The sequence below is a fragment of the Monodelphis domestica genome, chromosome 1 (assembly GCF_027887165.1).
Source record: "Monodelphis domestica isolate mMonDom1 chromosome 1, mMonDom1.pri, whole genome shotgun sequence".
Classification (NCBI taxonomy): domain Eukaryota; kingdom Metazoa; phylum Chordata; class Mammalia; order Didelphimorphia; family Didelphidae; genus Monodelphis; species Monodelphis domestica.
In genome coordinates this window covers 578,706,057-578,732,763 of record NC_077227.1, presented here as the reverse complement: position 1 = coordinate 578,732,763, position 26,707 = coordinate 578,706,057, and the positions used below count along the sequence as shown (strand labels likewise).

General features: G+C 36.7%; 1 protein-coding gene across 5 annotated transcripts in view; it reads right to left on the bottom strand.

Moving 5' to 3' along the window:
- Window positions 1-3,049: 3,049 nt before the first annotated feature.
- UNC5D (unc-5 netrin receptor D) overlaps window positions 3,050-26,707 on the bottom strand; it is an 831,324-nt gene continuing 807,666 nt past the window's right edge. For all 5 annotated transcript variants that reach the window (XM_056813499.1, XM_056813501.1, XM_056813497.1 and 2 more), the window contains one exon: window positions 3,050-10,020. In XM_056813499.1, coding sequence (XP_056669477.1) covers window positions 9,816-10,020 — 205 coding nt within the window. In that variant the 3' untranslated portion in view covers window positions 3,050-9,815. The remainder of the gene's footprint in view (window positions 10,021-26,707) is intronic.

Below are 26,707 nucleotides of genomic sequence, written 5' to 3'. Positions count from 1 at the left end.
GCTTGCACAAAAACTAAAATTTGTTGTGGATATCTATACGAGTCAAATTCTGATATTTTTGGCCCCAAACGTGAACATCAAAAAGTGAAATTCTATAGCTCCTGGGAAAGACAATGGATAGGACCATATAACCAAGAGAATATGATTATAAAGAAGCTCCCAGGTTGAATGTGGTAAACATCAACCATTTCTTTAGTTCTGAGTCACATGTTCTAGTTGACTCATGGAATCCCAATATCATAAACTCAGACCTCAAAGGGAGCTCCAAGATATAATCTTTATACACACTATGAGGAATCAGCCCTTCCATGAAGAGGTGATGGTAGACTCAATACTTCCTAATTCATCAGCTCTGTGTTTCTCAGGAAATTTTCCCAATATATTTTGATCTGCTTTCTAGGGCCAAGCAGAACAATTCTTACCTCTCTTCAGCAGGGAAGACTTCAAATTTTTGAAAAATAAAATAATTGAATCTGATACTTCAGTTATAGTCAGCCCAGGGAAGAGTCAGTCCAGTGGCACTTTCTGATTCTGGGAACTATATGATTACTCACAGACGCTATGTGTAAGTCACCTTTTTTTGGCTACAATTTGAATTGAACTGAGTTGGATAGAAAACAAGGAAATATTTTAGTAAGATATAATATAGGGCACATTCCTGAGGCACTAATTACTATTGTTTTCTCTCTTTTAGTTCCTAGGAATATCTTCCTGTTTGTCTAATTTTCAGATGGGATAATATAATTATGGTGATGACAGTGATAATGTGGGCTTCTTTACATTAGTATAGTAATTCACATTTTATAAGATATGCTAACTTCAGGCATTCCTCACAATAACCGTATGAAGTAGGCAAAGCTAGACATATTATCTTTATTTTCCCCATGAGGAAACTGAGGCTTAGAAAGAATGTCTTACAAAGGGACATCCAGCTGTTAAGTATGCATATTTTCCTCACCAAATCTGTGAGTAGAGAGAGAGAAGAGGTAAAAGACCATAGGCCTTTATTAATTGGAGAAGAAACAACCACTTCCTAAAATAAGCTCTTTGCCCAAGATGCTTTTTGTTGTTGTTGTTGTTGTTAGCTTTTTGGTTAGTAAAGTTTCCTCTACAGCAAGGGTTTTTTTAAACTGGACTCCATGAAATTAAAAGTAATAATTAATAATAATTATAATAATTCTGTTAGTTGTATTTAATGTAACTGGTTCCCTTTTAATCATACATATTTCATTTTATGCACTTAAAAACATTCTGAGAAGAGGACCGTAGGCTTAAGGAGATTGCCAATGGCTTCCACCACAAAACAAATTAAGAACCTCTGTTCCACTGGTAGAAAGAAAAGATTCTTTGCATCTAGCTACATGTGTTTTCAGGAATTTTAATTCCTAATGATAGTATTATTTTTTTCATCATTCTGGGAGAACCTCAGCCATTCATGGGAGAATAAATACACATGAGGACACACATGGAAGGTTGGAGAAAGAAGGAACTGAGTGACTGAAAGAAAAAGGAGTACAGAAGATAGGTATTGGGGTAATGTTAGAAAGTGGTGACTGGCCATGGCAGGTGTTGAATACAACGGTATGCCATTGTGGGGGCTAGAACTTTCATTCACCAAGGCAGATGTTAGAGTGGTGAGCAAAATACGGGGCTTGTCTCATTGCTAGTGAACTTTGTCCTGATTTAGAATTCTTGTAAGAGTCTCTTTTCCTCCTCATTCCCCTCTGCTTTTCCATTCAAGAGAATCAGTGTATAAGCCAGAATTTTCTGTTCTTTCAAGTTGTTTCCTTGCCATTTTAATTTATAACAAATGTGGCTAATTTGAAATTAATGATTGATCCTAGCTTCCCGGTTGTGTGGCTTACCAACCATAATGGAAAAAGCAAACAGAAAGCAAGCAGGTAGAAACATGTACAGAGAAGAAAAAGACAAAAAAATTGGAACCCTTGGTCTAAAGCACTGTTTCTATACTGACTAGAGCCTCTAAAGTAAAAAAGATAGAAAATACAATTGATATTTGCTTTTTAAAACTCTTATCTTCTGTCTTATAATTAATACTAAGTGTCAGTTTCAAAGCTGAAGAGTGGTAAGGACTAGGCAATTCAGGTTAAGTGACTTGCCCAGGGTCACAGAGTTAGGAAATTCTGAGACCATAATTGAACCTATGACCTTCTGTCTCCAGTCCTGGCTCTCTATCCACTGAATCACCTAATTGCCCCAATATAGAATTATTATTATTATTATACATATTGAAAAGCAAGTAAAGCTGTGTTTGGGTGTTTATCTCAAACTCAGTATAGACATAGACACACATCTGTATGCATATCCATATGAATATAAAAGCATAATATGTAATTCATATTATATAAAATATATGTATGTGTATGTACATTTTTTCCCCTTTCCAGGTAAAAGTAGAGCAGTGGTCTGAAGGAAGTTCAACTATTGTGTTGGATAACATTTCCTCATTCATCGTTTCCCTTCTCTCAATATACATATTTAGATAAAACTCTGCAAGTGAGTGGTTGAGGCTGGTGACTTGGGAATTGGACAAACAAAATGCTGGACCTGTCCTATAAGGGCAGGGACCAGAGGATGGAGTGAATGCATTTTCCTTTAATTTTCTCCTTCATCCTCTAAAACCAGAGAGTAAAATATTGTTTTTTTCAAGTCTGAAACCTAAAAAATGCTCTTTGGATAGTCTAGGGAGTAACAAATTGAAAGACCTGGGAGTTGTGCAACCATCACAATTCTAATATTCTGCAACATTAACCACCAAACTTTTGACCCCACCAGGAAGTCTCTGCTCAGCTACCTGCTTCTAACTTTCTCCTTTCCAAGAAATATGAGAATAATGTGGGGAAAATGAATTTTCCTTTCTCTGTCCCATTTTTTCTGATGATGTAGCAGAGGGCAAATGTCATTTTGAGGCTAGGATATTTATATTTATAATTCATTGAAAATTACTGTCGTGATGAGTATTTCATCCTGTTAGCCCTGGGAAGAAGAAACCTCATTAGGATTTCAAGGTGCCACTCATGTAGTAATCTAAGATGTCAATAAAAGACTCTTTATTCATAAATAACCGATATGCAGTAATTTATGTCTGTACATTTTTCTTCAAAAGTCTGTAGCCATCCAATTTCTGCATACTCTACATAAAACATCCAAACTGTCCATTTTTTCAATACAATATAACACAGCTGTTGGGCATTACCAAATATATATGTATATATATTTATATATATGTACATGTGCTGAAAAAGAAGCCAGTGCAGCCTTTTCTAAGGAGTCCATCCAAGTATTTACTGTACAACATTCAGAATTTACATTGATAGTACAAGGCACAGAAAGTGTGGTATGAAGCCAAGGCCATGCTTTATTCAAACTATCTTCTCTGGCTTGCTTGCTCCTTCAGCTTCATGTCAAACCAAGTGTTCAACCAGATCTTTGTTGTTTCTGTTGTCTTCCAGCTCTGAACACATTTAAATAAAACAGAGAGTAAGGTGAGAAAGGGCGATCTGAGACATTTCTTTAGAAAATGCCTACAGACCAATCCCATACTGCACCACTACCAAAAGGGGAAAATAAATCAATTCTCCCCCCCAAAAAAACAAAAAAAAAAACAAAAACATCTTCTGAAGTTTTTCAATACAGAAATGGAAATAAATGGAAAAAAGAATTGGTTTCATGGTTTGTATTCGAGTTAGGAGAATAAGATGCTGTTTCCCTATGTGTTTTCACACTTGTATGTCTTTGTGTGCATGTGAGTGTGTAATGAGGGGGCATATGTAATAGACCCCAAAGGACAATTAAATGCCACTGAGATATGGACAAGAGGAAGCAGGAGCTTAATTCTATTTTGGAAAGACAAGGAAAATATTTTGGTCTGAAATTTGGTCCCTTGGAGTAGCTTTTTCCATAGTTTTTGATATCCCTGCATGCCTGGGAGGATCAATGGCAAGGTCACAAAGTGATGGCAAGTCATACAGATTTATTTTCTTGATTCTCTAAGAGAAGTCTCAGTGCAGGCCTGGGTTAATGCTGCTTGAATTGACATCTGTTCTATAATTAGAACTAGTTAGGAAGGGAGAATAGAAGAGTACCACTGGAGCTATTCTCAGCTTTGTTCTCTTTGCCATGATCAATGTGTCTTATGGAATGAGAGTTTACTTACAAAGTGCCCTCACATTCTTAAATCAGAGAGCTGGGAAGACTCCTACGAGGTCATATGGTCAGTTATTTTACTTCAATGGAATCACACCCAATTTGTGGCCAAGACAGGGAGTCTTCAAGTATAGGGTCAAAGAGGGTGTAGAGAAGGAAGGGAATATATAATTTGGGGGCTTCGTTTTGCTAGCATTTTTTCCCAGAAAAGATGCTTAACCAATACTTGTTGAATCTGATTGAATGAAATTAAATTTATTTCTCTTTGGAAATCATTAGACTACATGACCTCAGGCATACTTCCCATTTCCAAAAATGCTAATGCTTTCTCTCCATCATTATAGATGCTGGATTCTGAAGTTATAATTCTATCATGTTAAACTCCAAGGAAATGTCCAATTTTCTTTTGTTGTGCTAAAATGTTGTTCTACAGACTCTTGCTTGAAATGATGTGATCATTGTCCAATGGGTTGGGAAACAGAGCTTAAAAGGGCATTTCCCCCCATTTTAACAATATTTAACACGCACAAAACTGCAGTCATTCATGAAAAGAATGGCATGCTTTTCTGTAAGAAACTATCATGATCATTAAATGCTACATCTTTTAGGGACAGTGGTATGGTTCATGTTGAACCACTTTTTTCTCAATTTCAATTTTATTTAAGTAGACGGGGGGGGGGGATGCTCTTAGAAGTACAGGTGTAACCATGAAGCGTTCTGCCTGTGTTTATCTTTGGGTTCAGATGGTGGGTGGGTTCTAAGACATGAAGCTTGATGTTCACTTCCTAGGCCCACCTCATGAGGACATTTCAAATCCATGGTCTTCACAGCAAGAGGAAAAAAAAAGGCTAAGCAGCTGCTTAAAAAACTACAATTACTCTATGTGCGTTAAACTTCCTACTTCAGATTACAATACTACACACTAGTGACTAATTGGCTAGGGTTGGTCTTCCATCCTTTTTCCTTTTATTAAAAGAAAAAAAAATCTCTCTTCCTATTGCCATCCTGTTGTGGGAGATGACCCCGCCATGGGGATGTAAGAAGACCATGTGGTGGACCCTGGCCTGCCTAGAACCGCTTGCAAAAAACACCACATGCTGTTTAATACACCCAAACAGCTTGGTAAACTGCAGCTTTTAAAAATCATTTAGAAACAAAAACACACAAAGAAAATGCAAACACATCTAAGATCAGTTAACATTTTCACTTTTGTGACAGTTGACAAAATACACTTTTGATTGTTGTTTTGAAAACTTCTATAAGGACAAAACAGTGGAAACTGCGGCCATTCAGCTTTTAGCTAAAGCATTGATTTCAAATACAGCGCTATGGCAACTAACACCAAGGGCTACTAATTTTTTTTTAATGCCACTATTATTAGGACAACATTTTGCTTTCCCATTTTTATGTGGCTGTTATCCCTAATAAAGACAATGGTAGATACTAAGAAGACAGAATCTTGCAATGTTACATGAAGAAAAAATAATGAAACTGAGCCATATAACAGGCCATAGAGGCACATTTCTAGCTCATTGGCAATTCTTTTGAACTTTCTATACCTGGAACAAAAGCCTCTGGGACAACTTTTCCTTTACTGCATCTGTCAACTCTATTATTCAAGACATTTACAGAGAGCAGCTTGACCCACTACTAACAGATAGAAAAAGAGAAATGACTAAAAGGGGGAAAGAGAACATTGCACTGGTATATTTCACAATATTTTCTAACTTCACAGATACCTTTGCTAGAAGTTTGGCATCTGAAGTATGCTTTCTGAAAGGGAATGAATATGCCATATCTTTCTACTTCTTTTTTTTTAAGATAACATCTTTCAGAGAGACAAGTGCTTCAAGTCTTCAAGTCCAGAGATTTTAATCCAAGGAAAACCCCTGTTTTAGTGATTTAAACTTAATAAATAGCTTCTCTCAGAATTTCCTGAAAGAAAAATGTATAGGCCACAGCAAAGGATAACAGCTGCTTTTGGAGATAAAAATAATAATAACAAAAAGTCCCCCTCTCTTTAAGGAGAACAGTGTCAATTCTTTTTCATCTCTTACAAAAAGGCCAATAAAATTTTTGTGGGAGTACATCCTAGTTTTATGGGACTTCGTGCACCAGTAAATGAAGTTTGAATTTAAATCTACAGAGCAAGCTTCCCTTTGACTTAAAGGATTTTAATGTAAACTAGTCAGACTGCACAAGCAATGTTGTAAAACTCATAAATTAACTTTATGATGCTGCAGTCTGACAAAGCTATGAAGTGTACCATTTTGGTGATATAATTGTAAGTCATTTTGAAAGTATGACTATTAGTTTTAGATTACTCACAGGATCAAAAATGGCAGGGGGTGGCATCATGACATTTTCTAAAATAGGCCACCAAATACTAAAGGGTTTTGTATCTCTCTGTCTCTCTTTTTTTCTCTATCTCTGTCTTTTTCCTTCTCTTACTTTTACCAGTGCATAATCCCGGTACAAAAGGATGACCAAGACAGTTTATCAAAATAAGGCCTCAGAATGACAAGTGAAATCTCTTTCAAGAGGGGCATTTGCTTGGCTGGTCTCAGTGCAGGGATGGCCAAACATGAAAGACCATATAGGAGTTTAGGTTGGGATAAGTGGTCCAAGGTTCAAATGATGATCTAAGGCTTTATCTGATCTGCCCCTAAAGCCCATTGCTGTGTACATCTTGCAAGTTCTCTCTTTAAATCTTGCAAGTTCTCTTCTTGGATGTCCATTGCCACATTGTTGAATGATTATAAATGCAGCAAGAATTCAACTTTAGCCTTTTCTGCACCTAATATCCAAAGGAGGGAGATTAATATATAAAATGGGGGAAGGAGGGGAAAGAGAGGAAAAAGAATAGATCAAAGGGTTTGTTTGTACATTTGACTGATATTCAAACAAGATTTTTATTTTCTTTGACATTCCTTGAAATGATCAATTGCATCTTAAATCAACCTTTCAGTCTCGGTTTCCTTATTCAAAAAATAAGTGTTGATCTTGATGATCTTAAGGAATGGTCTGTCTCTTTATCAGATGAGCCTATTTGCAAAAGCCACAGTTGAAAAAAATCCACTGAGTTAATATTCAGAAAGTAAAAATGGCTCCATTTTGCCTTTAAATGTTCAAAATAAATTCTCATTAGCCTTATTTAAATTTTGGGTCTGTTGTCAAATTTAAGAGCACTCTTTTAAAATGCTAAGAGTCATTCAAGGTCTGTCTTAATTCACATTAATGGATAAAATGTTTAGAAGCCCATTCAGGAGAGAAGAGAAAAATTCTGAGTGTCCTACATTAGGGCAGAAAAAAAAAGATGGGGGTACTTTCTATTTTCTCTGAGGAGTTGAAAACAGCTGCTCTGCCAAATCTCCCCCAATCTCTCCTCCTAAGAAGTCAGTTCGATGCTTCTTTTGATGATTGACTCTACCCAAAGCTGCCTCTTCAAGAAACTATTTCAGAGATGTCAAATGATTTATACTTCCATGGTTTCTCTCCATTGTTCCCTATAAGGGATAAACATGTTGAAGACTATTAAGAAAAGGGCATTCTCCTGATCTAGAGACAGTATTTCAGAAAATGGGTTTGACAGTTCTAAGTGGTTTTGTCTGTTCTGTACAATAATCCATTCAGTTCCTGAGAAAAGCCTTATGCTGCTAAATATGACATAGTAAAACCAATGCAGGAGTCAATATGCACCAGACTGCATTAAATATGGCATCATAAATTCCAAGCCTTTAGACTCTTTTCCTTGTGACATGATTTTTGGATTTTTTAAAGGGCTCTAAAAAAAGGTAATTACAAATTTTAATAGTTATTCAGGAAGCTTCTTCTTTGGATAAACTTACACATTTATATAGTTTGTTATTTTCATCTCTTTGGATATTGTAAATTTTCTCCTTTTCCCCCTGTTGCTGGTAGAACCAAGTCCTTTAGGAAAGTTAGGGTTTGCTTATCCAACTTGTGGCCTTTTCAGGTTCCTGCCTCCTTCTCCTTTCTTCTGTTGTCATGCCAGAAATGTTATCCTTGGAGTTAATATGTCTTCATAAACATAGCTAGAGAGTAGAGGGCAACCTAAACAGAACCCTTTGGACTATTTGCATAAATCTCTGGTCAAAACGATTTTATGGGAAAGAAGGTTAAACTAAATTAATTGATTTTTTTGTGGATTTCAATTATTTTAGGGCAACTAAAACTACTTTTTCCCCACAAGACTAAAAATTAACTACATACTATTATGATGTTGCCAGAAAAAAACATCTAAATGAGGGAACTGAGGGTGTTGCTATAGCTTGTATTATAGGATAGCCCTTTGAGGATGGGGGGGTATTTCATTTTTATCTTCATATTCCTAGTGCCTCATACTCAGCAAGCACTTAAATATTTATTTACTTAAATTGCATTTATGCCAGGTATTATCCAAAATGAATGATTTTGGCTTCCCCGCCTGCCTCCCCGAAAAAGGAAATTTCCTAGGGAAAAAGTAGTTTTAGTGGAGAGTAAATTTATCTGTAAAATCTCAATGATATAAAAATGAAATAAGCATTTTTAGTAAGGTTCATCAAAAACGTAGAGTACAACTCCATTTTCTTGTGGTAGTATTGGGGGGATCTGGCTAACACTTACTGTCTTGTAAAGGAACCAGGCTCTTTGAGGCTTTCAGCTTATGGAGCTGTTTCCTGGGAAGTAAACTGACTTGGTTCATGGCCAAAGCCAATACCCAGCTGTGTTATGAGGGATTTGATTCTACTGCAATGATGTGGCTCAGCTGTGAGGAGAGGTGGTGGGGTTCAGGGCCTTGCTCTATACAGTTGTGAGCAATGGCTATCATCCTAAGTCACCATGCAGTGATGATTAACTGTGGTCATTGATGCACCTGGAAACAGTCCCTTACTATTCTGCATTGAGGGGGAATGGCAGGAAGGAGTGAGGTGAATCTTGGCTTTTGGAAGGACTATAGGATATAGTCAAATATTTAATCATCCTATTCTTCCTCCTAGTGGCCCTTGTCTAACCTGGGGGGGGGGGGTCTGTCATGGGCTAATTTGGGAGGTGGTGCTGGTGTGACTTACATAGATTCTGAGTTCTAAATGCTCATTTCTTGCTGGTGACATGGTTGAAATGGACCGGCAAGATTGTTACTTATGTAGGCCAGTTTTATACTTTTTTCCCATATTACAAATATCAATTGGTTAAAAAAAAACACAACAATCTGATATTGATATCAGACTAATTTGGCCCTTGGGGAACATCATTACTTTATAAACATTTTCCAAACTACACATTTATTCAATCTCTATTTTGCTGGCATCTGATATGTTTTGACTCATTAACAATTCCAAAAATATGAGCCTCTTTAAAGGCATTGTGTGTCCCTTTTTCCACTTCAATTCTGTAGAATTGGCCAAGAGTTAAGTAGGCATTAATTCAGATGGGACAGTGGGGCCTTTTGGATGCAAGCTTGAACCTTCCCAACATTAACCTGATTTACCAAGACAGTTTTCAGTTTCTTCAAGTGATGTCCCTCTCTGATTATAAATGAAGTTGAGTTTTCCCAAAAAACACTGGGCCAAAAGCCACCTCTTTTCTCCCCACCTAAAGAAAAAGTCACAAAGCTGGCCATCGGTCTGTCCATGAGAGGAGATGGACTAAAGTCCATTTTGCCTGCTGTAGCTGAAGTCAGGTTCTTCAAGCTGAGTTTCAGGAATGTTTGAGAGTTTCGTGTGTGTCCTCCCAATCTCTTCAAGAGCACAGGCCAAGGAGTCAAGGTCACCATCATGTTGATGACGAGCTTCCCACAGGTTCAAAATGACAGCAGATGGGCTACTTTGGGTAGCAAAGTAAGATAAATTCCTAGACAAGAAGAAACATTAATTAAATAATGTAATAAGCAAAAAAAAAACCTTATGGAAAGAAAACAAGAACACTGTTAGACTGGAATGAGAGGGAGCTTAAAGAATACTACAGTTTGACACAAAAGGGATTAAAACTGGGTTATGCCTCTGTGGCAAATGTATGGTATAGTAAGTAGACGGAGGAGTTCCCATTATAACTTGAAAATAATAACTGAGGAACAATTTAGTTATAGGTGATTTATTGGCTAGGTAGTTAGAAAGCAGTGGTCAGTGGACTCCCGTTAGTCCAAATGCTCCAAATAAAAAATTAAGCAAATCCTTATACCTGAAAATAAATTAAGCATATATGTTAAAAAAAACACTTTAGTTAATTAAAATAAAAGCAATTGACCAGAATACAATTCAGGACACAAAATTAGGAAATCTAGTTTCTAATTGGAGGAAAATTTAGGAGCTTTCCAAGTTGTGAGGGGGAAGGAGTAGATTTCAATATAATTGGGAGGGGGATAAAATAAATTTTGGGGTAACCTTTTCATAAAATTAAAGGATGCTGATTAATTAAATCCACCTTTATATATGAAACAATAGATGATTTATATAATCTAGTTTCCCATGGATGAATAACAGAAAAACGATGGAGAAGAGAAGTTGTGGCAGTTTTCACAATATAGAAGCTGATTGGTCATTCCGATTCTTACACTTAATGAAATGAGTTTTATACCTGATTTTTATTTTATTGTAACAGTACCCCAAATCCTAGATTCTTGCAATCTTGGATTCCAGAGCATGAAGGAAAAAAGAAATACAGTAATAAAATAAAAATCTTTACATTTTTTCCATTTCCTATGTTAACTTCGTAGTCTATTTTTAGTTCCTATTTCTATTGAAATAGCTCTTTCCCAGATTACCAGTGACTTGGCTTTTCTTTCTCAACCTTTATCTTCTTTGATCTCCCTGTGGTGGTGCCAACCTGAAACAGTCTTCTCTCTTGGGTTTTGAAGACACTAGCTCTTCATGGTTCTTGTTTTAGATTTCTGACCATTACTTTTCTATCTTGGTTTTGTTTGGTCTTTATCTACTTACCTAATTTGTGAGTATTTACAAAGACTAAGCCAACATTCTTGTTTTCTCTAGATTCATTTAGTAAGCTGCTCTACAACTAGGCTTCAACTATCTCCTCTGTGTAGATAAATTCCAAATCTATTTTCCATTCCTACAGTCAAGCATATAGGACTCATCTTTTCTTTTTAAATGTCTATGGGACATTTCTCCTTAGGTGTCCATGCTACTGTCACTTCAAGCTCAGATATTCAGAGGTAAAATGTAGCATGGAACTAAATAAACATTTATTAAGCTCCTATTATGTGCCAAGCAGTATGCTAATAAGCACTTTGTATCTATTATCTTATTTTATCCTCACAAAAACGTTGTGAGATAGGTGCTATTATTTTCCTCAATTTACAATTGAGAAAACTAAGGCATAAAGAATCTATGTGACTTGCTCAAGGTCACACAGGTAGCAAGTATCTGAAAACATATCTCAGGTTTTCTTAATTCCAGGTTTAGTGCTCTGTTCACTGAACCACTTTGCTGTTTATTCCATAGTACAGCAAAAATTCAATTTTCAAATAAAAAGAGGACGGTAATATAGTATCTGTAAAGTACAGACCTGGAAACCCAAGCTTGAGACAACAATAGCATAGCCAAAAAAAAAATCTGCATCTGGCATCAGACCCCAACTCTGGGTTCAAATCCCAATTCTCACACTTTCTAACTGTCTGATGTTGGATAAGTCATTTATCTTCTCTGGGTCTTAGATTCTTCTATTATATGGAGTTGCATTGGGTGACTTCTAAGATACCTTTTTGCTCTAAATCCTGTGATCCTCTGGACTTTGGGTCAAGAGATTTGAATTTGAAATCTTGTGTGACATCAATCAAATGGTTCATACCTCTACTGGCAGTGTGTATTGCTTATCTCACTGAACTATTGTGAGAAAAATGCTTTGTAAACTGTAAGACACTATGGAAATTTGAGTTATAATTATCATTTTCTTGAAGTAATTATTTGTTCCTCCACCATGCCTTTCTCTCCAAAGCTAGAAACCTTAGAATTATCTTCGACTCCTTCCTTTTATTATAGAGATCGATAGGTAATGTTTTAATCCATCTCCTGTTGTTTCTTCCTTTGACATTTTTCTCTGTCTCATCCCTTTTGTTTTCATTCACAATGAAGTCTCACAATCCAGGCCCTTGTCACTATAGATGTAGGAAACAAATATCTATGTAAATTCTATCCCTTCCTCTAATCTCTTTCTCTATATACTCCTTTCTGCTCATCAGTGCTAGACGTCTCTTCATTAAACAGTCACAACACTAATATCAAGCCTTCATTTCAATCTACCTCAAGACTAAACTCCATTTCCTGGCATTCCAGGCTCTTCATTTAGCTGCTTTGACACCAGCTATCTGATGCCTTAGCTGCTATTGTGATACAAACTTACAACTACTCTTCCATCTAAGCAGATCTACCTACTGCTCCTGAAAAACACTCATTTACTCTGTCATTCTTTCTCTTCTGTTCATTTTCTGACCTCTTACTATATTATATACATTCAACTCATCTTTCAATATTAAGCTCAAATCCCATCATCTCATGAAACTCTGAGCACCCAGGCTCCCTGGAATTCTCCCTTTTCTGAATAATGATTGCACTTTTTACTATAACACAATTCAGCACAAAATTGTTCTCCAGTTTTTTTGTACCTTAATTTTGTATCCCTCCCCATCTAGACAGTAAACCTTATGAGAAGAGGCTCATATTAGTTCTCAACTGCTGTCAACTCAATTCCTCAATATCAGGTATACCTACCATCATCTATCTAGTCACATTGCCATCAACCTTGTTCAAGCTCTTATCTTCTTTCTCCTGAGTTACTGACAGCTTCCTAACCAATTACTTTGCTTTTCATCTTTTTCTTCTCCAATATAGTTTCATAAATTTCATAGCAAAAATAATTTTAACACATATTTCTAATGATGTAATTTACCTGATTAAAAACCATCAGGAGCTCCCTATTGAATATTGAGGTACCTTCCATTCATGCTCCTTACCCCTTCTTCCTGACAGCAGAATTCGGAATAAGCTCTTTCATTCATGACAGAATGTGTAAATCAACTGTTCTATAGTTGCATTCACCCATCCTGTGGACTCCCCCCCCAAAAAAAAGATCAGCCTTCCTTAGCTACCATGTTTATCTAACCCCATTAGAATATAACCTTGTTGAGAACAGGGACTCTCTTATTTTTTCAATTTGTATCACAATTTCTTAGCATAGTTCCTGGAACATAAGCTTTTTAAATAAATTATTTTTCACTCATTAATTCATATCACATTCTATACTTTCTAAATCATCATATGCTTCTCATTTAAAGGTATATGTATGTGTACACACATTAGCATACATATACATTTCTCTCCCTACTTAATTTAGATTGAGAGCTTCTTGAGGTCTGGGACTATTTCTTCAAAAATTTATCCATGATAGCTTGCATATGACAAGTGTAATAAATATTTATCAAATTAAAGTATAGTCATTTGTGTCCCCTGAAACACATATCATATGGTACTAGATATATTGTAGTTGCACAAATTACATACTTGAAACCATGGAGCAGGTTTATTGAGCTACAAATTCAACTTAAGTTATAGTACAATGTAACAAAGCCTACCCTTTGTGTGATTTTATACTACATTAAGAATATTTTTAAAAGTCCAAAACTGAAGGAGTTGATATTCTTACTGTCTCTTGTTCTTCTCAAGCCACTTTAATAATATTATATTCAGGTAGAGATCCCGCTTTTGGAGAAGATTATTAGTAACTAAAGCCATCTTCAGATTACCAGGATGATCAGGATGATAAAGAGATTAGAAATCAGAAAAGTTCAGGTAAAGAATCTAGGGATGTTTAACCTGAACAAGATGAGACATAGCAGGAGAGAGATGTGAACATCATAGGAAATCATATAGAAGCAGGATAAGATTAGAAGGATTTGTTCTTTTTTTGGACCCACAATGGCAATGCCTTTGGGGGAAAACAGATTTTAACCCCAAATGAGGAAGGAGTGCCTAATAATTACAACTGACTCAAATGGAATGAGCTATCTCCAGAAGAGAGTTCCCTGCCACTCTAGGTCTCTGAGTGGTGACCAGATTTCTCTCATTAATGATGTAAAAGAGATTCTTGTTGAAGTGGCCTTAGAGGTCTTTCCAACTCCAAAATTCTGTAATTTTGTCAATGGACTAAAAATATAACATGAGTTATCAGTGAAACATAACGAGTACAAAAACATTTAACTAGTTATATTGCCCAACATGAAGAGGGCAGATGGCTCCTATTTTTGTTGTTATTCTTCTTGCTGGTTTATGAGATTTGATTTTCTTTGCTGGTTTCTGAGTTGGCTCTGTTCTACTGAGGGAAGGGGAAAAAAGGTCCCCTTTGGGCCAACACCGGTTTCCTATTTAGGTCTATCATAACAGAGAAACAAAGATTGGTGGAGGTCAATTAAGCATTTCCTTTTCATGACTGACACCCATTCACAATCAGAATTCATCTAGAAAGCACTTATATAAACAGGTGACCAGCTTTTAATGGCACATTACTATTCATCTTTACTATTTGATGATTCACTCAAAAGGCAAGCCAAAACAACAGTGAGAAGGTTATGACATTTTACTCAAAGATCCCAAAGGGCCCTTCAAAGCTGAGAAGCTGACTATAATAAATACCAGAAGCAGTGTATATACTTTTTGCCTGCCTGCATGTGTATCTTTAATAGAGAGGAACGGGGTCACCCTACAATGTCCTTTTCATTTCTTTCTGAGTTTGATTCTACTGTGTTTATTTACTTCTACACTAATAGAAATGTCACTGGACTACTTGTTTGTGGATTTGAAATGCTCCTCAACTCCCTGGTTTAAATACAGGTTGGGGACTATGCCATTTACACTTGGTCACATGGATGGTGCTTGTCCGGCAGTCTTCTGTGCCTCCCATAAAGGTATTTCCCAAATCTGAAAGTCATAGAATAACTGGATACCATCACATCCAACAATGCAAGGGCAAGATGCCAGCAGAACAAGGGGCAAAGGGGTAAAAAAGGAGATGAGCGGAAAGAACCTCCCTCAGAGTGGTCCAAGAGGGCTGATCCCCCCAGTAGTGAATGAACACACTTCTTATGCTATTTGTGTTTATAATAATAATGGAGAAGGAGCTGGATCTGGGATTTGCTATATGGACTTTTCTATATGGAAACTTCCCTAAAGCATAGCAGGACCTACTATGCTACTTAGTCTTAGTGAGTTATTTAGAGAATCAAGAGGCTAATTAACTTGTCCAGAGTTACATAGTCGGTGAACCCTAAAACCAGATTAGCATTTCTAAATATGATGCTAAGCTCCCTTTAATAGTTTACAAAGTCTGTCCAGGTTTACAAAGCACCTCCCTCACAACTACCCTGTGAAGTGGGTAATGAAAGAATGATCTATTGGGGCAAGTAGGTGGCTCAATAGATAGAGGGTCGAGTCTAGAAATAGGAAGACCAGGTTTCAAATCTGGTCTCAGACACTTCTCGGCTATGTGACTTACAGGTTTAACCCCAATTGCCTCGCCTTCACTGCTCTTCTGTTTTAGAACCAAATTGGTTCTAATAGAGTAAAAGGGGTTAATATAGGAAATGGAAATTAATATACAAAGTTATTTATTTCTTTTATAACGGGATTTCTTTTCCCCTCATATCTCTGGAATCCAAGGTTTCAAGAATCTAGGATTACCGAAGAAGTGTTAAGATAAATTAAAGATCATGTACAAAATACATTCAGTTTAGTACAAAAATCAGAAGGACCAATAAGAAGGTATGGCTTTAAAAAAATAGTGTTCTATCTTGAGGGAACTGAGGTTCATCAAATCCAATTTAATCCAATAAGTATATATTTGGTACTAAATATATGCCAAGAATTATTTTAGGTTCAGGAGATATAAAGATAAAAACAGAAGCGTTCTGGCTTCAAAGAACATACATTGACTTATATATCCATAGCCACAATGGTAGTGAAGTGGCAGAGGAGGCATCTCAAGCTAGGTCTTCTAATCACATATCCTGTGTTCTTTTGCTATTTCTCCATGATGCTCTCCATGTTAGACTATGTACTCATATTTATGTTTCTGTATCATGAGTTAGTCCTTCCATTAGGCTCTCCTTCATTGGTTTCTCAACAAAATCAGCTAGTCTTCTGATTAATCCTAATGAAGTTTTTATATTTGAAATGTCCCCTGAAAGATAGTGGCATGGGAGCCCCATAGAAATGGTCTGAAGAGTAGAGAATATTGAAAACTACTGTTTGCGCACAAATAATTATATTAAACCAAAGCACATATTTTGTTATTATTGACTCATTTCAGTAATATCTGACTCTTTGTGATCCCATTTGGGGTTTTCTTGGCAAAGATAATGGAGTGATTTGCCATTTCCTTCTCCAGTTCATTTTACAGATGAGGAAACTGAGGCAAACAGGTCACATACCTAGTAAGTATCTGAGGCCAGATTTGAACTCATGAAAATGAATCTTCCTGACTCTAGGTCCAGCACTCTATCCACCACACCACCTAGCTTCCTGTATTTATCCTATCAGGATCATCAATCTTGCCCTGCCAGGCCCTGGCCTTGGATTACTACTACCATCTGCTTTCTTCATCTCCATTAAAATGTTACTGATTGAAGCTGGAGAAAATCCTAACTGGTTCCATTACAAATTTAGATTATACAGTCTCAACTGGACCCTCATTTGCTATAAGATGATCCATTTACACCTCCCTAATTGATTCAACATACCATTCACTCCAGCGGCTTTAAGCTTTTTTATCCTTATTCCAACTGTCCCATGGCTCTCCCTTCCTATCCATTTAGTTGAGAATTGTGAGCTCATGCTTCACTTTTTTTAAACCCTTATCTTCCATCTTAGAATCAATACAGTGTATTGTTTCAAGGCAGAAGAGTGGTAAGGACTAGGCAAGAGAGGGTAAGTGACTTACCCAAGGCTACACAACTACGAAGTGTCTGAGGCCAGATTTGAACCCAGGACCTCCTAGCTCTAGGCCTGGTTCTCCATCCCTTGAGCTATATAGCATTTAGTACTTCATATTTCACTTTAAAAAAAAAATGAGGCCATGGTATGAGATCTCCTTCTTCTTGCTTCTGCCTTATTTCACAGTCATTTCGATGGTTTCTGAAACTATTTTTTCCCTCCCTTCTGTGTCATGTGATAAGGTGACCCTTTTTGTCAGGGCAAATCCCTCTCCCTGCAAAGGTGCCACATTCCTCCCTGGCCAGGAGGCCAAAGTCACTGGATCGCTGAGTACAACAAGAGGAGTAAAGTGTAAGACATCTTAAACTAGAGGAAGGGGTCAGGTTATGAAGGGCTTTAACAGCTGAACAGAGGATTTTATATTTCATCCTGCAGTTTGGAGGATTGACTGCAGTTTATTGAATAGTGAAGGTGATATGGTTAGACCTTGCTTTAAGATGATCCCTTTGACAGATAAGTGAAGGGAAAATGGACTAGAATGGAGAGAGTTGAGGCAGGAAGACCAACCAGAAGAGGATTACAATTGTCTGAAATTGCTAAAAGGGGATGAGGGTCTAACTCAGGGTGGTGGGAGTGTTAGAGGAGACATAAAAGGGCATATATCAGAGCCATTACAAGATAGCTGTTATAAGATTTGGCAGTAGACTAGATATGGGGGAGTAAAAAGTGGTGATGGGAGTAAGGAATCATTCTAATAATGACACAGGTTTGAACCTATGTGATTAAAAATATAGTAGTATGCTCAAGAGTACTAGGGAAGGACAGCTAGGTGGCTCAGCCCTGATGGGAGGTTCTGGGTCCAAATCTGGCTTTAAAAACTTCTTAACTGTGTAACCCTGGGCAAGTCACTTAGCCCCCATTGCCTAGCCCTTAACACTCTTCTGCCTTAGAACCAATACACAGTGTTGACTCTAAGACAGAAGATAGAGTTTTCATTTTAATAGGAAAATTTAAAAGAGAGGAACTTGGGGGGGGGGGGAGAAAGATATATTAAGTCTTGGACATGCTGACTTTAAGATATCTATGGGAGGGGAAGCTAGGTGGCTTAGAGAAGAAAGCTAGGCTTGGAGACAGATGGTCTTGGATTCAAATTTGACCTCAGACACTTCTACTCTGTGTGGCTCTAGGTTGTCACTTAATCCCCATTGCCTAGTCCTTACTATTCTTCAGCCTTGGAACCAATACTAAGGTATTGATTATAAAACAGAAGGTAAGGATTTTTTAAAAAAAGTGTCCATGGGACATCCACTTCAACATGCCTACTATGCATTTGAAAATGAGAGACTGGAGCTCAGCAGAGGGGTTAGAGCTAAATTAGTAGATTTGAAAATTGTCATCTTAGAAATGATAATTGAATCAATGGGAGCTGATATCACTAAGTGAAATAGGTAGGAAGGAAGGGAGAGAAGTACAGAAAGAAGGAAGGAAGGAAGGAAGGAAGGAGGGAACACTGGAATGAAGGGATGTAGAGAGGGAAGAAAGGAAGGAAAAATTTAAGCAGCTGTAACATGTCAAACATTTCTTATTTGATCATCACAACATTTGAGAGATAGATGCTATTATTATCATCTCTATTTTATAGTTGAGTAAACTGAGACCGACAGAGGTTAAATGACTTGCCCCGGGTCATATAACTTGTAAATATCTGAGGCAATCTGTGAACTTAGATCTTCCTGACTCCACGTCCGAGGCTGGACCTGCACCATGAGAGTGTGTTTATGCAACTGCAGCAGCTAGAACATTAGAATTGTCCTTTGTTTCTGACACATGTCATACCCTAGTCCCTCTGAGAAAGCCACACAATGGCAGATGCTTGAAAGTCATTGCTATTTTAGTAATTCCTTGACTTAATTCCACACCTTCAGCCTTTGAAGTGAGAAAGAGTTCTGGCTATGGAGCTGCTTCATATCTTCATTCATCATATAATTAGGCCCTCTTTCATTTATTTGTACTCAACTAAACATTGAGATTAGTGGATCTAAAGTACAGCAAGCAGCCTTTAGCAGAGGAATAAAGACTATAGATGCTGAGCACTGTAAGGGAGCAGCGACAGGTCTCTAGTATACTTTGGGATCTTAATTCCTCAAAAACTTAAAGAGAAGGCACCCATTAACCTGGGATGGGGTAGATCTCTGACTATCTTGAGGCCAAAGGCAGACTAGGTAATACCATTCCATCTATGGATTTGTGAAATCCTCAATGATTGTCCTAAGCTTAGAAAAAGCTACGATTGTGGCTGCAGGTGATGAATGCTCAAGAGATAGAAACATACAGCCTCACTTTGCCGCAGGTCTCCTTGTCTACTCTGTACTAGTTATAATGTGTTCAGCTGATCTCCCTCCTCCCCCCCAGGCAAGTATTAGCTTCATCCTTTGCATTTACAGAGGAACAAGGCATAATGATATGAAAAGCTAACTTGCTGCCTAGATTTAGTAGATGAAGTTGTAGTGTCATGTCAGCCTTATGGTGCAAAAATATTGCAGCTTCTCTGCTACCTGGCATCTTGTTAAGCAGAATTTCTCCACTTCTATTGTATAATATTATTCAAAATTATTACCTGGAGGCACTTCAAGATGCAAGGCTACCATTTTCCTCAAAGAAATAGGAGCTTGTTTCCTCCAGTTTTTGTGACAAATGCATACAAATGTTTTGCAGGTCTTTGATAATTTGTAATTCCAATATATGTTTAGTTATCTTCCTCCCAATCATTTTGGACTTAATGATGGCCCCTACTGATACCAAGCTATGCCCTCTCCACTTTTCACTTCCATTTTTTAGAGAGAGTTTCTCAAGAGAAAGATGCCATACAATATGGGAATTTGTTAAGTGACCTGGGATTATTTTAGCCTGAAAAGAACATATCTAACAGTGGGAGAGGAATAAAGAGAGGATCCTGGTCTACGAATATTTGAAGGGCTTCACGAATGACAGGCAAGATGTTTACTCCTTGCCCAAGAGGAAAGAACATGGGCCATTAGGAGAAAGTTATAAGGAGGTAGACTTCAAATCAATAAAGGGATCAATGAAATTGCTTATATTAGAAAGTGATTCAGAAAGGGAATCAGGTTGGGATATAGTATGTTTCCCATCATTAATAGCTAGCATTCATGAATTTTAAAGCTTACAAAATACTTTATTTTATACTCATTTTATACTCATGACAACCCATTTAACATACCAGGAAATTAACGTTCAAAGAGGTTAATTTATTTGCCCAGGACTACAAAGCTATTAAGGCTCTATGGCCAAATTTGAACTTAAGACTTCCTGACTCCAAGTCCAGAGCTCTATCATTGTACCATATTGTTGATTCATAAAAGTTATCATTTACATAGATGTTTAAAGGCTTTGAAAGCACTGTACATGCTATTTCATTTTCTCCTCACACAGCCCTTTAAGGTAAAGGCTATTTTTATCTTTATTTTACTTATGAATAAATTGAAGCTAAGAGAGATTAAGTGACTTGGCGGCAGTCACACAGTCAGTAAGTATCTGAAATTAGATTTGAATTCAAATCTTCTAGACTCAAGTTCAATGCTCTGACATACCATGCCACACCACCTAGATCAAGGTTTAAGTCACAACTTAGATGACTATCTATCAGGGATGGTAGAGAAGAGATCCCTGCTTAAGTAGTAATTGAAATACAAGATCTTGACAGTCCCTTCCAAGGTAAAGATTCCATTATATAAAGATCCATTACTTTGGGTTTTGGAGACTACAAGGTCTTCCAGAGATTCTATTAAGAGATACATTCTCTTGGGAAGAGGCTCTTCTACAATAAGTGGTTATCAGTTAATATCTCAAAAAAAGACTGGGTGACCAACTGCTACTGAGAACGAAATAAAAAGGGCTTTTGAGCTGAAAAGGAGAAGAAGAAAGTTTTTATATTTAGAGTCAGAAGGGACCATAGAAGTCATACTCCACTTAACCATTTTGTATGAGGAAATTAGTAGTAGATACCAGATAACAGAATGTGTGATCCATAGATAAGTTCTTGAGCTGACATTCTAACAGCATCCCTGGGATGGAATTGTCCTTTATAACAGTAAGTTTGTTCAAATATACCTGGTTATGATGTATTCTTTATGAAGAAATCACAAAACAAAGCAGGAGAAGTATAATAATAACAATAATATTATTTAATATTTAGTCACAATAGACTAAGGTGAAATGACTTGCCCAGGATCATACAAGAATAAGTATCTGAGGCCAGATTTGAACCCAGGTTTTCCAAACTGAAGGTCCACTGCTTTATCCACACAAGATAGCTGAGTCTCTAAGTGGTAAATATGTTCCAGGTATGTTAATATATAGTGTTTGTTTGTTTGTATCTAAGTGCTGTCCTTATATCAAATAAGATACTATAGATATTGTGGAGAGAGAGGAAGGAATATAGAGGAAAGGAAGGGAAGAAGGGGAGAGACAGGAAGAGGGAGAGCAGGAAGGAGAAAGGAGGAGAAAGAATGGGTAGAGGAGGCAGGAAAGAAAAGGAGAGGCAGAGACAGAGAAAGACTAAAAGAGAAAATATAGAGTGTTCCACAGTGTCTAGGGTGCTCAGTTTGGAGTAAGAAAGGGCTTTTTACCTCTCATCACTTTTACGATGGAGATAATATTTTATATACTACTACCTACTTCCCAGGGTGGTTGTGGTTGTGAAGCTCTGAGATTCTTTCTGTAGAGCATCCCAGAAAATGAAGGCTTCTTGGGAGGCAGAGGACCTGAGTTCACATCTTGCCTCTGATTTTTATCTCTGTGACTTTGGCCAATAAATGACCTTCCCTGAGTTTCAGCTACAGTATGCAAGTCATATTTGTTCCTATTCTATGATCCTAGACTAATATGAAAATAAGTTCTTAATGTGTTAAGTAGAGGAGTGTAGTGCTGGATTGGGTGTCAGGAAGACCCGAGTTCAAATTCCATTTGTGACAATTATTAGCTGCATCAGTGTAAGTAGGCCTAATTGATCTCTCTGATCCCCATACTTATCATCTGTAAAGCAGAGATAATAATTTAGTACATCTCTCTGAAGGAGGCTATAAGGATCAGATGAATTAAGTCATATTCAAGGTTTTTCAAAAATAAATGTGTTAATAAATGTTATCTATTGTGTGGCAATAAAAAAATAACATTTCATAGAATGTTCAAGTTTTACATAAGCCAGACATTAGAATATAGGACAAACTATATGGAAATGAATATGACACCATATAAAAATTGTGCTTGTTCATATTCTAGAAGGAAATTTTAATTATCTACTATTATATAACTTGTGTTTATCTAGTCAAATTTGTATTTAACCTTCTCTCCAAAATCTCTGCCAAATGGCCTCCCAATTTCTAGGATCTCCTGTGAACAAAACTCACTATTTCCCAAGACATTCAATTTGGGGAGACCCCTAATTGTTAGGAAATTTTTCCTCAGATCAATCCAGTCCTATCTTTCTGCATCTTCAATTCATCTTTTCCAGTTCTGTCTCCTGAGGTTAAATAAACAAACAATTATATACATACATGTGTATATATTATGAAAATTGGATTTGGCTCTTCACTGATTGTAACAATGAAGGTACTTAGTTCTTCCCTGTTTGTGATGTTTTAAATTGTAACTCATGTCTATTTTTAGATTTTAATTCCCATAAGTGTAAACACCCTACTTAAAAGTTAAGTATGAAGATCTGTCCATTTAGATCTAATCACCCAAAGTGCAAATATCCCACTTAATCATGAAGTCGGAGGTCTGTGACCCACATATGTGATAGTGGGTAACGAATCAGAATCAACTAACTGCCTTCTGGGCAGTCCTAGAGCAAAGCACCAGCTGTGATTGGTAGACTGGAATTAGGGAAAGTGACTCAAGAGAAAATGCCTTTAAAAGTGAGAGTGCTACACAGAGTTTGGGGAGATTCTTGGAGCAGAGTTCAACTTGGACTTCTACTTGTGCTGGAATTCAATTCTTCATGCTTTTGAGTTGAGGCTGGTAAAAAGGGGCAGAAGAATCTGCTGCCTGGACTGAAACGTGGTGAGTGAAAAGCTGACTCTAAACTGCTTGATTTTTCTGAAGAGACTTCCCCAGGTCCTGGGCTACAAGGGCCTAGGCCTATCTGGTTGAGGACTAAACTCCTCTGCCTGGTTTTTGAGCCAGGGGCCAGAGTAAATTACTTAGTGCTCAGGCTAGATTGATTACCTTTTCCTCTCTGATTTCTTGCTTCACTTTTCCTACATTTTGTAAATAAATTGTAAATAAAATCTCTTTGGAATTAATTAAGTTCCTGGTGACCAGACTCTTAAATAATCAAGTCCAACCCTTTAAAAAAAATAAGCCCCTTTTCCCCCTTACAATATATACACTATATGTCTGTATGCATATATGGGAATATATGTATGTATACATGTCATCAAATTAAAATCATATATTGTACACATATATATATAGTTATTTATACATTTATCCATACATATCTATAATATCAAGATCTATCTATATCTATTTAATATAGAATCTAAAAAGTCCTAGTGAATGTTAAGCTTTCATAGTCCCTATATGGGCAGGTAGGTGGTGCAATGGATCGAATGTCAGACAGGAAGACCCCTCTTCCTGAGTGTGACTCCAGGCAAGTCACTTAACTTTGTTTCAGTTCATCTACAGTAAAATGAACTGTAAAAGTCAGTAAAAGGAACTGACAAACCACTCCAGTATCTTTGCCAAGAAAACCCCAAATGATATCTTGAAGAGTCAGACTCAACTGAAATGTCCGAATAACAATAACAATTTCAGATCCCACAAAAGATGTGAGCACAATTTTTATTCCCACCTATGTGTTCCCTTCTCTATGAAAACAAAAAGTAAACCTAGTTCCTTCACTAAGAAAAATAGCTACATGTCTAAAGCACTGCATGGTGGGCAAACACTTTCTGTAGATTATTTCATTTGATCCTCACATCAATCATGAGAGGCAGGGGTAATTATGATTCCTGTTTTATATATGAGGAAACCATAGAGAAGTTCAGTGCCCCAAGGTCAGAAATTGTTTCTGAGATCTTTCTAACTCCAAGGCCACTGTGATCTACTGCCATATAATCAATTTTTTTTGAGTTTTGAGTAATATGGGTTTCCCACCGATGCATGTGCTCCAATTTTACAATGATATTTCCTAAAGCATGGTACCCTGAACTGAATAACATACTCCAGAGGTGGTGGAATATATCATCTCCTTTATTGTGAATGTTGTGCTTCCATGATCAAAATATAAGTTTACCCTAGCTCAATTTTTTTCTCTATGTCTTCATTTATTAAGAGGTAAAAAGAGTTTTGTCTTTAAAATGTACTTTGGTAGCAGCAGTTGTAAAAAGTAAAAACTAAGTTAAGCATTTTGTAACAAATACAGAAGAAATATCATTACAAGAACAGTACATAATCCTACTGTGTAGTACCAAATAGGGAATTGAAACACACTCATAATGAAAATATTAATATCTCTGCTATCACCATAATTGTCTCATTTAATGAAAGCCTCTTATGTGACCAAAACTAACCCTCCATATGGTTCTTTAAATGCAAATTGAAGGAAAAAGTCATTTATACTCAACAGTAGCAATTGGAGACCCTATTTGAGTTGGTCCATTTATTAGACATTCATTCCCAAACTGCAATCTCATTGGGTATCCAAGGAACATAAGCAGCCTTGAGCTATAGCTAATCAGTGCTTTTTAATTATTTTTTTTTCCTGGAGAAAATCAGAATAGGAACTATATCATCTGACTTGAATCCAATCTTGCCTATAGTTCTCTTGTGTCTTTAAGAGTCTAAAAATGATGAAAAATCACATATGCCTACACACATACACTGCCTGCCCCCCTCCCTTTACAATGGTAGATTGATACTGGAAAGAAAAAGATCTATGGATGCTGAGTATTTTGAGTCCTGACTTGACTCAGATGTTATAGACTGGACTCCTCCTACTCCATTGAAATCTGATCTAGATGGTCCCTGACATCAACTTTCATTTTGGGCCTATCTTCTAGAGATTGCTTTGAGATCAGTGTAAAGATATATATCCTATTCAAATAATCTTAAAAAAAAACCCAAATAGTCTTAAAAAAATCAGTCTTAAGGATTTTTTCTAATGAATATTTTTTTTGAGGACAGAGAAAAAACAGTGAAATTATCAAGTATAGGGAACTCCCCATGTGAAATCCTACCCAAATCCCCCAAAATCCTATCTAAAAAATCCAAAACATATCCTTTCCAAATAGTGAAATGAATTGTCTTGATAAATAGTGAGTTTCTATTCTAGGAGATCAAATGGTCACTGACTATTTTTGGTTGTTGTCCAGGGGAATCCTGATAAATATCAGTTGGTCCTAATGATTTCTAACATCCCTTCCAATTTTGTGATTCCAGTGATTTGGAGCTAGAAGGGATATTAAAAATTATCTAGACATAGGATCAGGTAATAATGGTAGTCATTAGCCCGTTGAGGGTGTCTATTCCAATTCTCTCTTTTTACAATAAGAAAACAGAATATCTTTTCCAAAGTCCAAAAACAGAATAGCATATCTTTTCCAAAGTTACACAAGTTACATGTTGCCACCAAGATTCTAAAACAGAGTCTGAGTACAAAACTAATGCCTTTCCTCCGTCAGTCTCTTTACTTTAGGTACAAGGAACCTGAGACCAAGCAAAGGAAAGTAGTTTGCTCTCAATAAGAAACAAAAGTAAGACATAAAGCGAGGCCAGAAAGCCTCACTCTTTTGATTATAGAACAGGTTCTTAAATAGGGGTCTCTGAAAATTTTTGCTCATTTATTTTGAATAACTTTTCAATATAATTGGTTTCCATTTTAATCCTATTACTTTATCATTGTTCACTCATTCAGTAGAGTCTAACTCTTTATGACCCCATGGATCAGATATCCATAGGATTTCCTTAGCAAAGATATGGAGTGGCTTTCCATTTCCTTTTTGTCAGGCAATCAGAGGTTATGTGACTTGCCCAAGACTCCAGCTCTAGTTTTCTAACCACTGAGTAATAGTTGCATCTTTCTATGTATTTCATTTTATACATTTAAAGATATCATTTGCAATGAGATCTTTAGAACAAATTATCACAATGGTCTATGACACTCAAAAAGGCTAAAAATCTCTGTACAAGACTAGCAAGTCTTCCTTTAATGATTTAAGGATTTCAAGAGATAAATAGAAGCTATTTCTTGAATACAAAAAATGTGATATTTCAGAAAATATTATATATTAGACTTAGTTCTTTTCTTTCCCATATCTGGTTTTCTCTCTAGTCCTAAGGTGGGTTCACTGATGTTTTTAGGAAAATGGGATTCATTGGAATTCTCCAGTGAACTTATCCCAATGGGATCTTTTCATTTTCTCCATCTTGTGGTCTTGCCAATATTTCACACGATCCAGTCATAGGTCCAAGGCTGGAAGACTGTCTTTTCATTATGCCTTTTTTAGTCAATGGAGAAGGTAGAGGGTAGGCAGAAAATAAGGATAGTACCTGCTTTTTGTTTGTTTTGGAAGGTATAA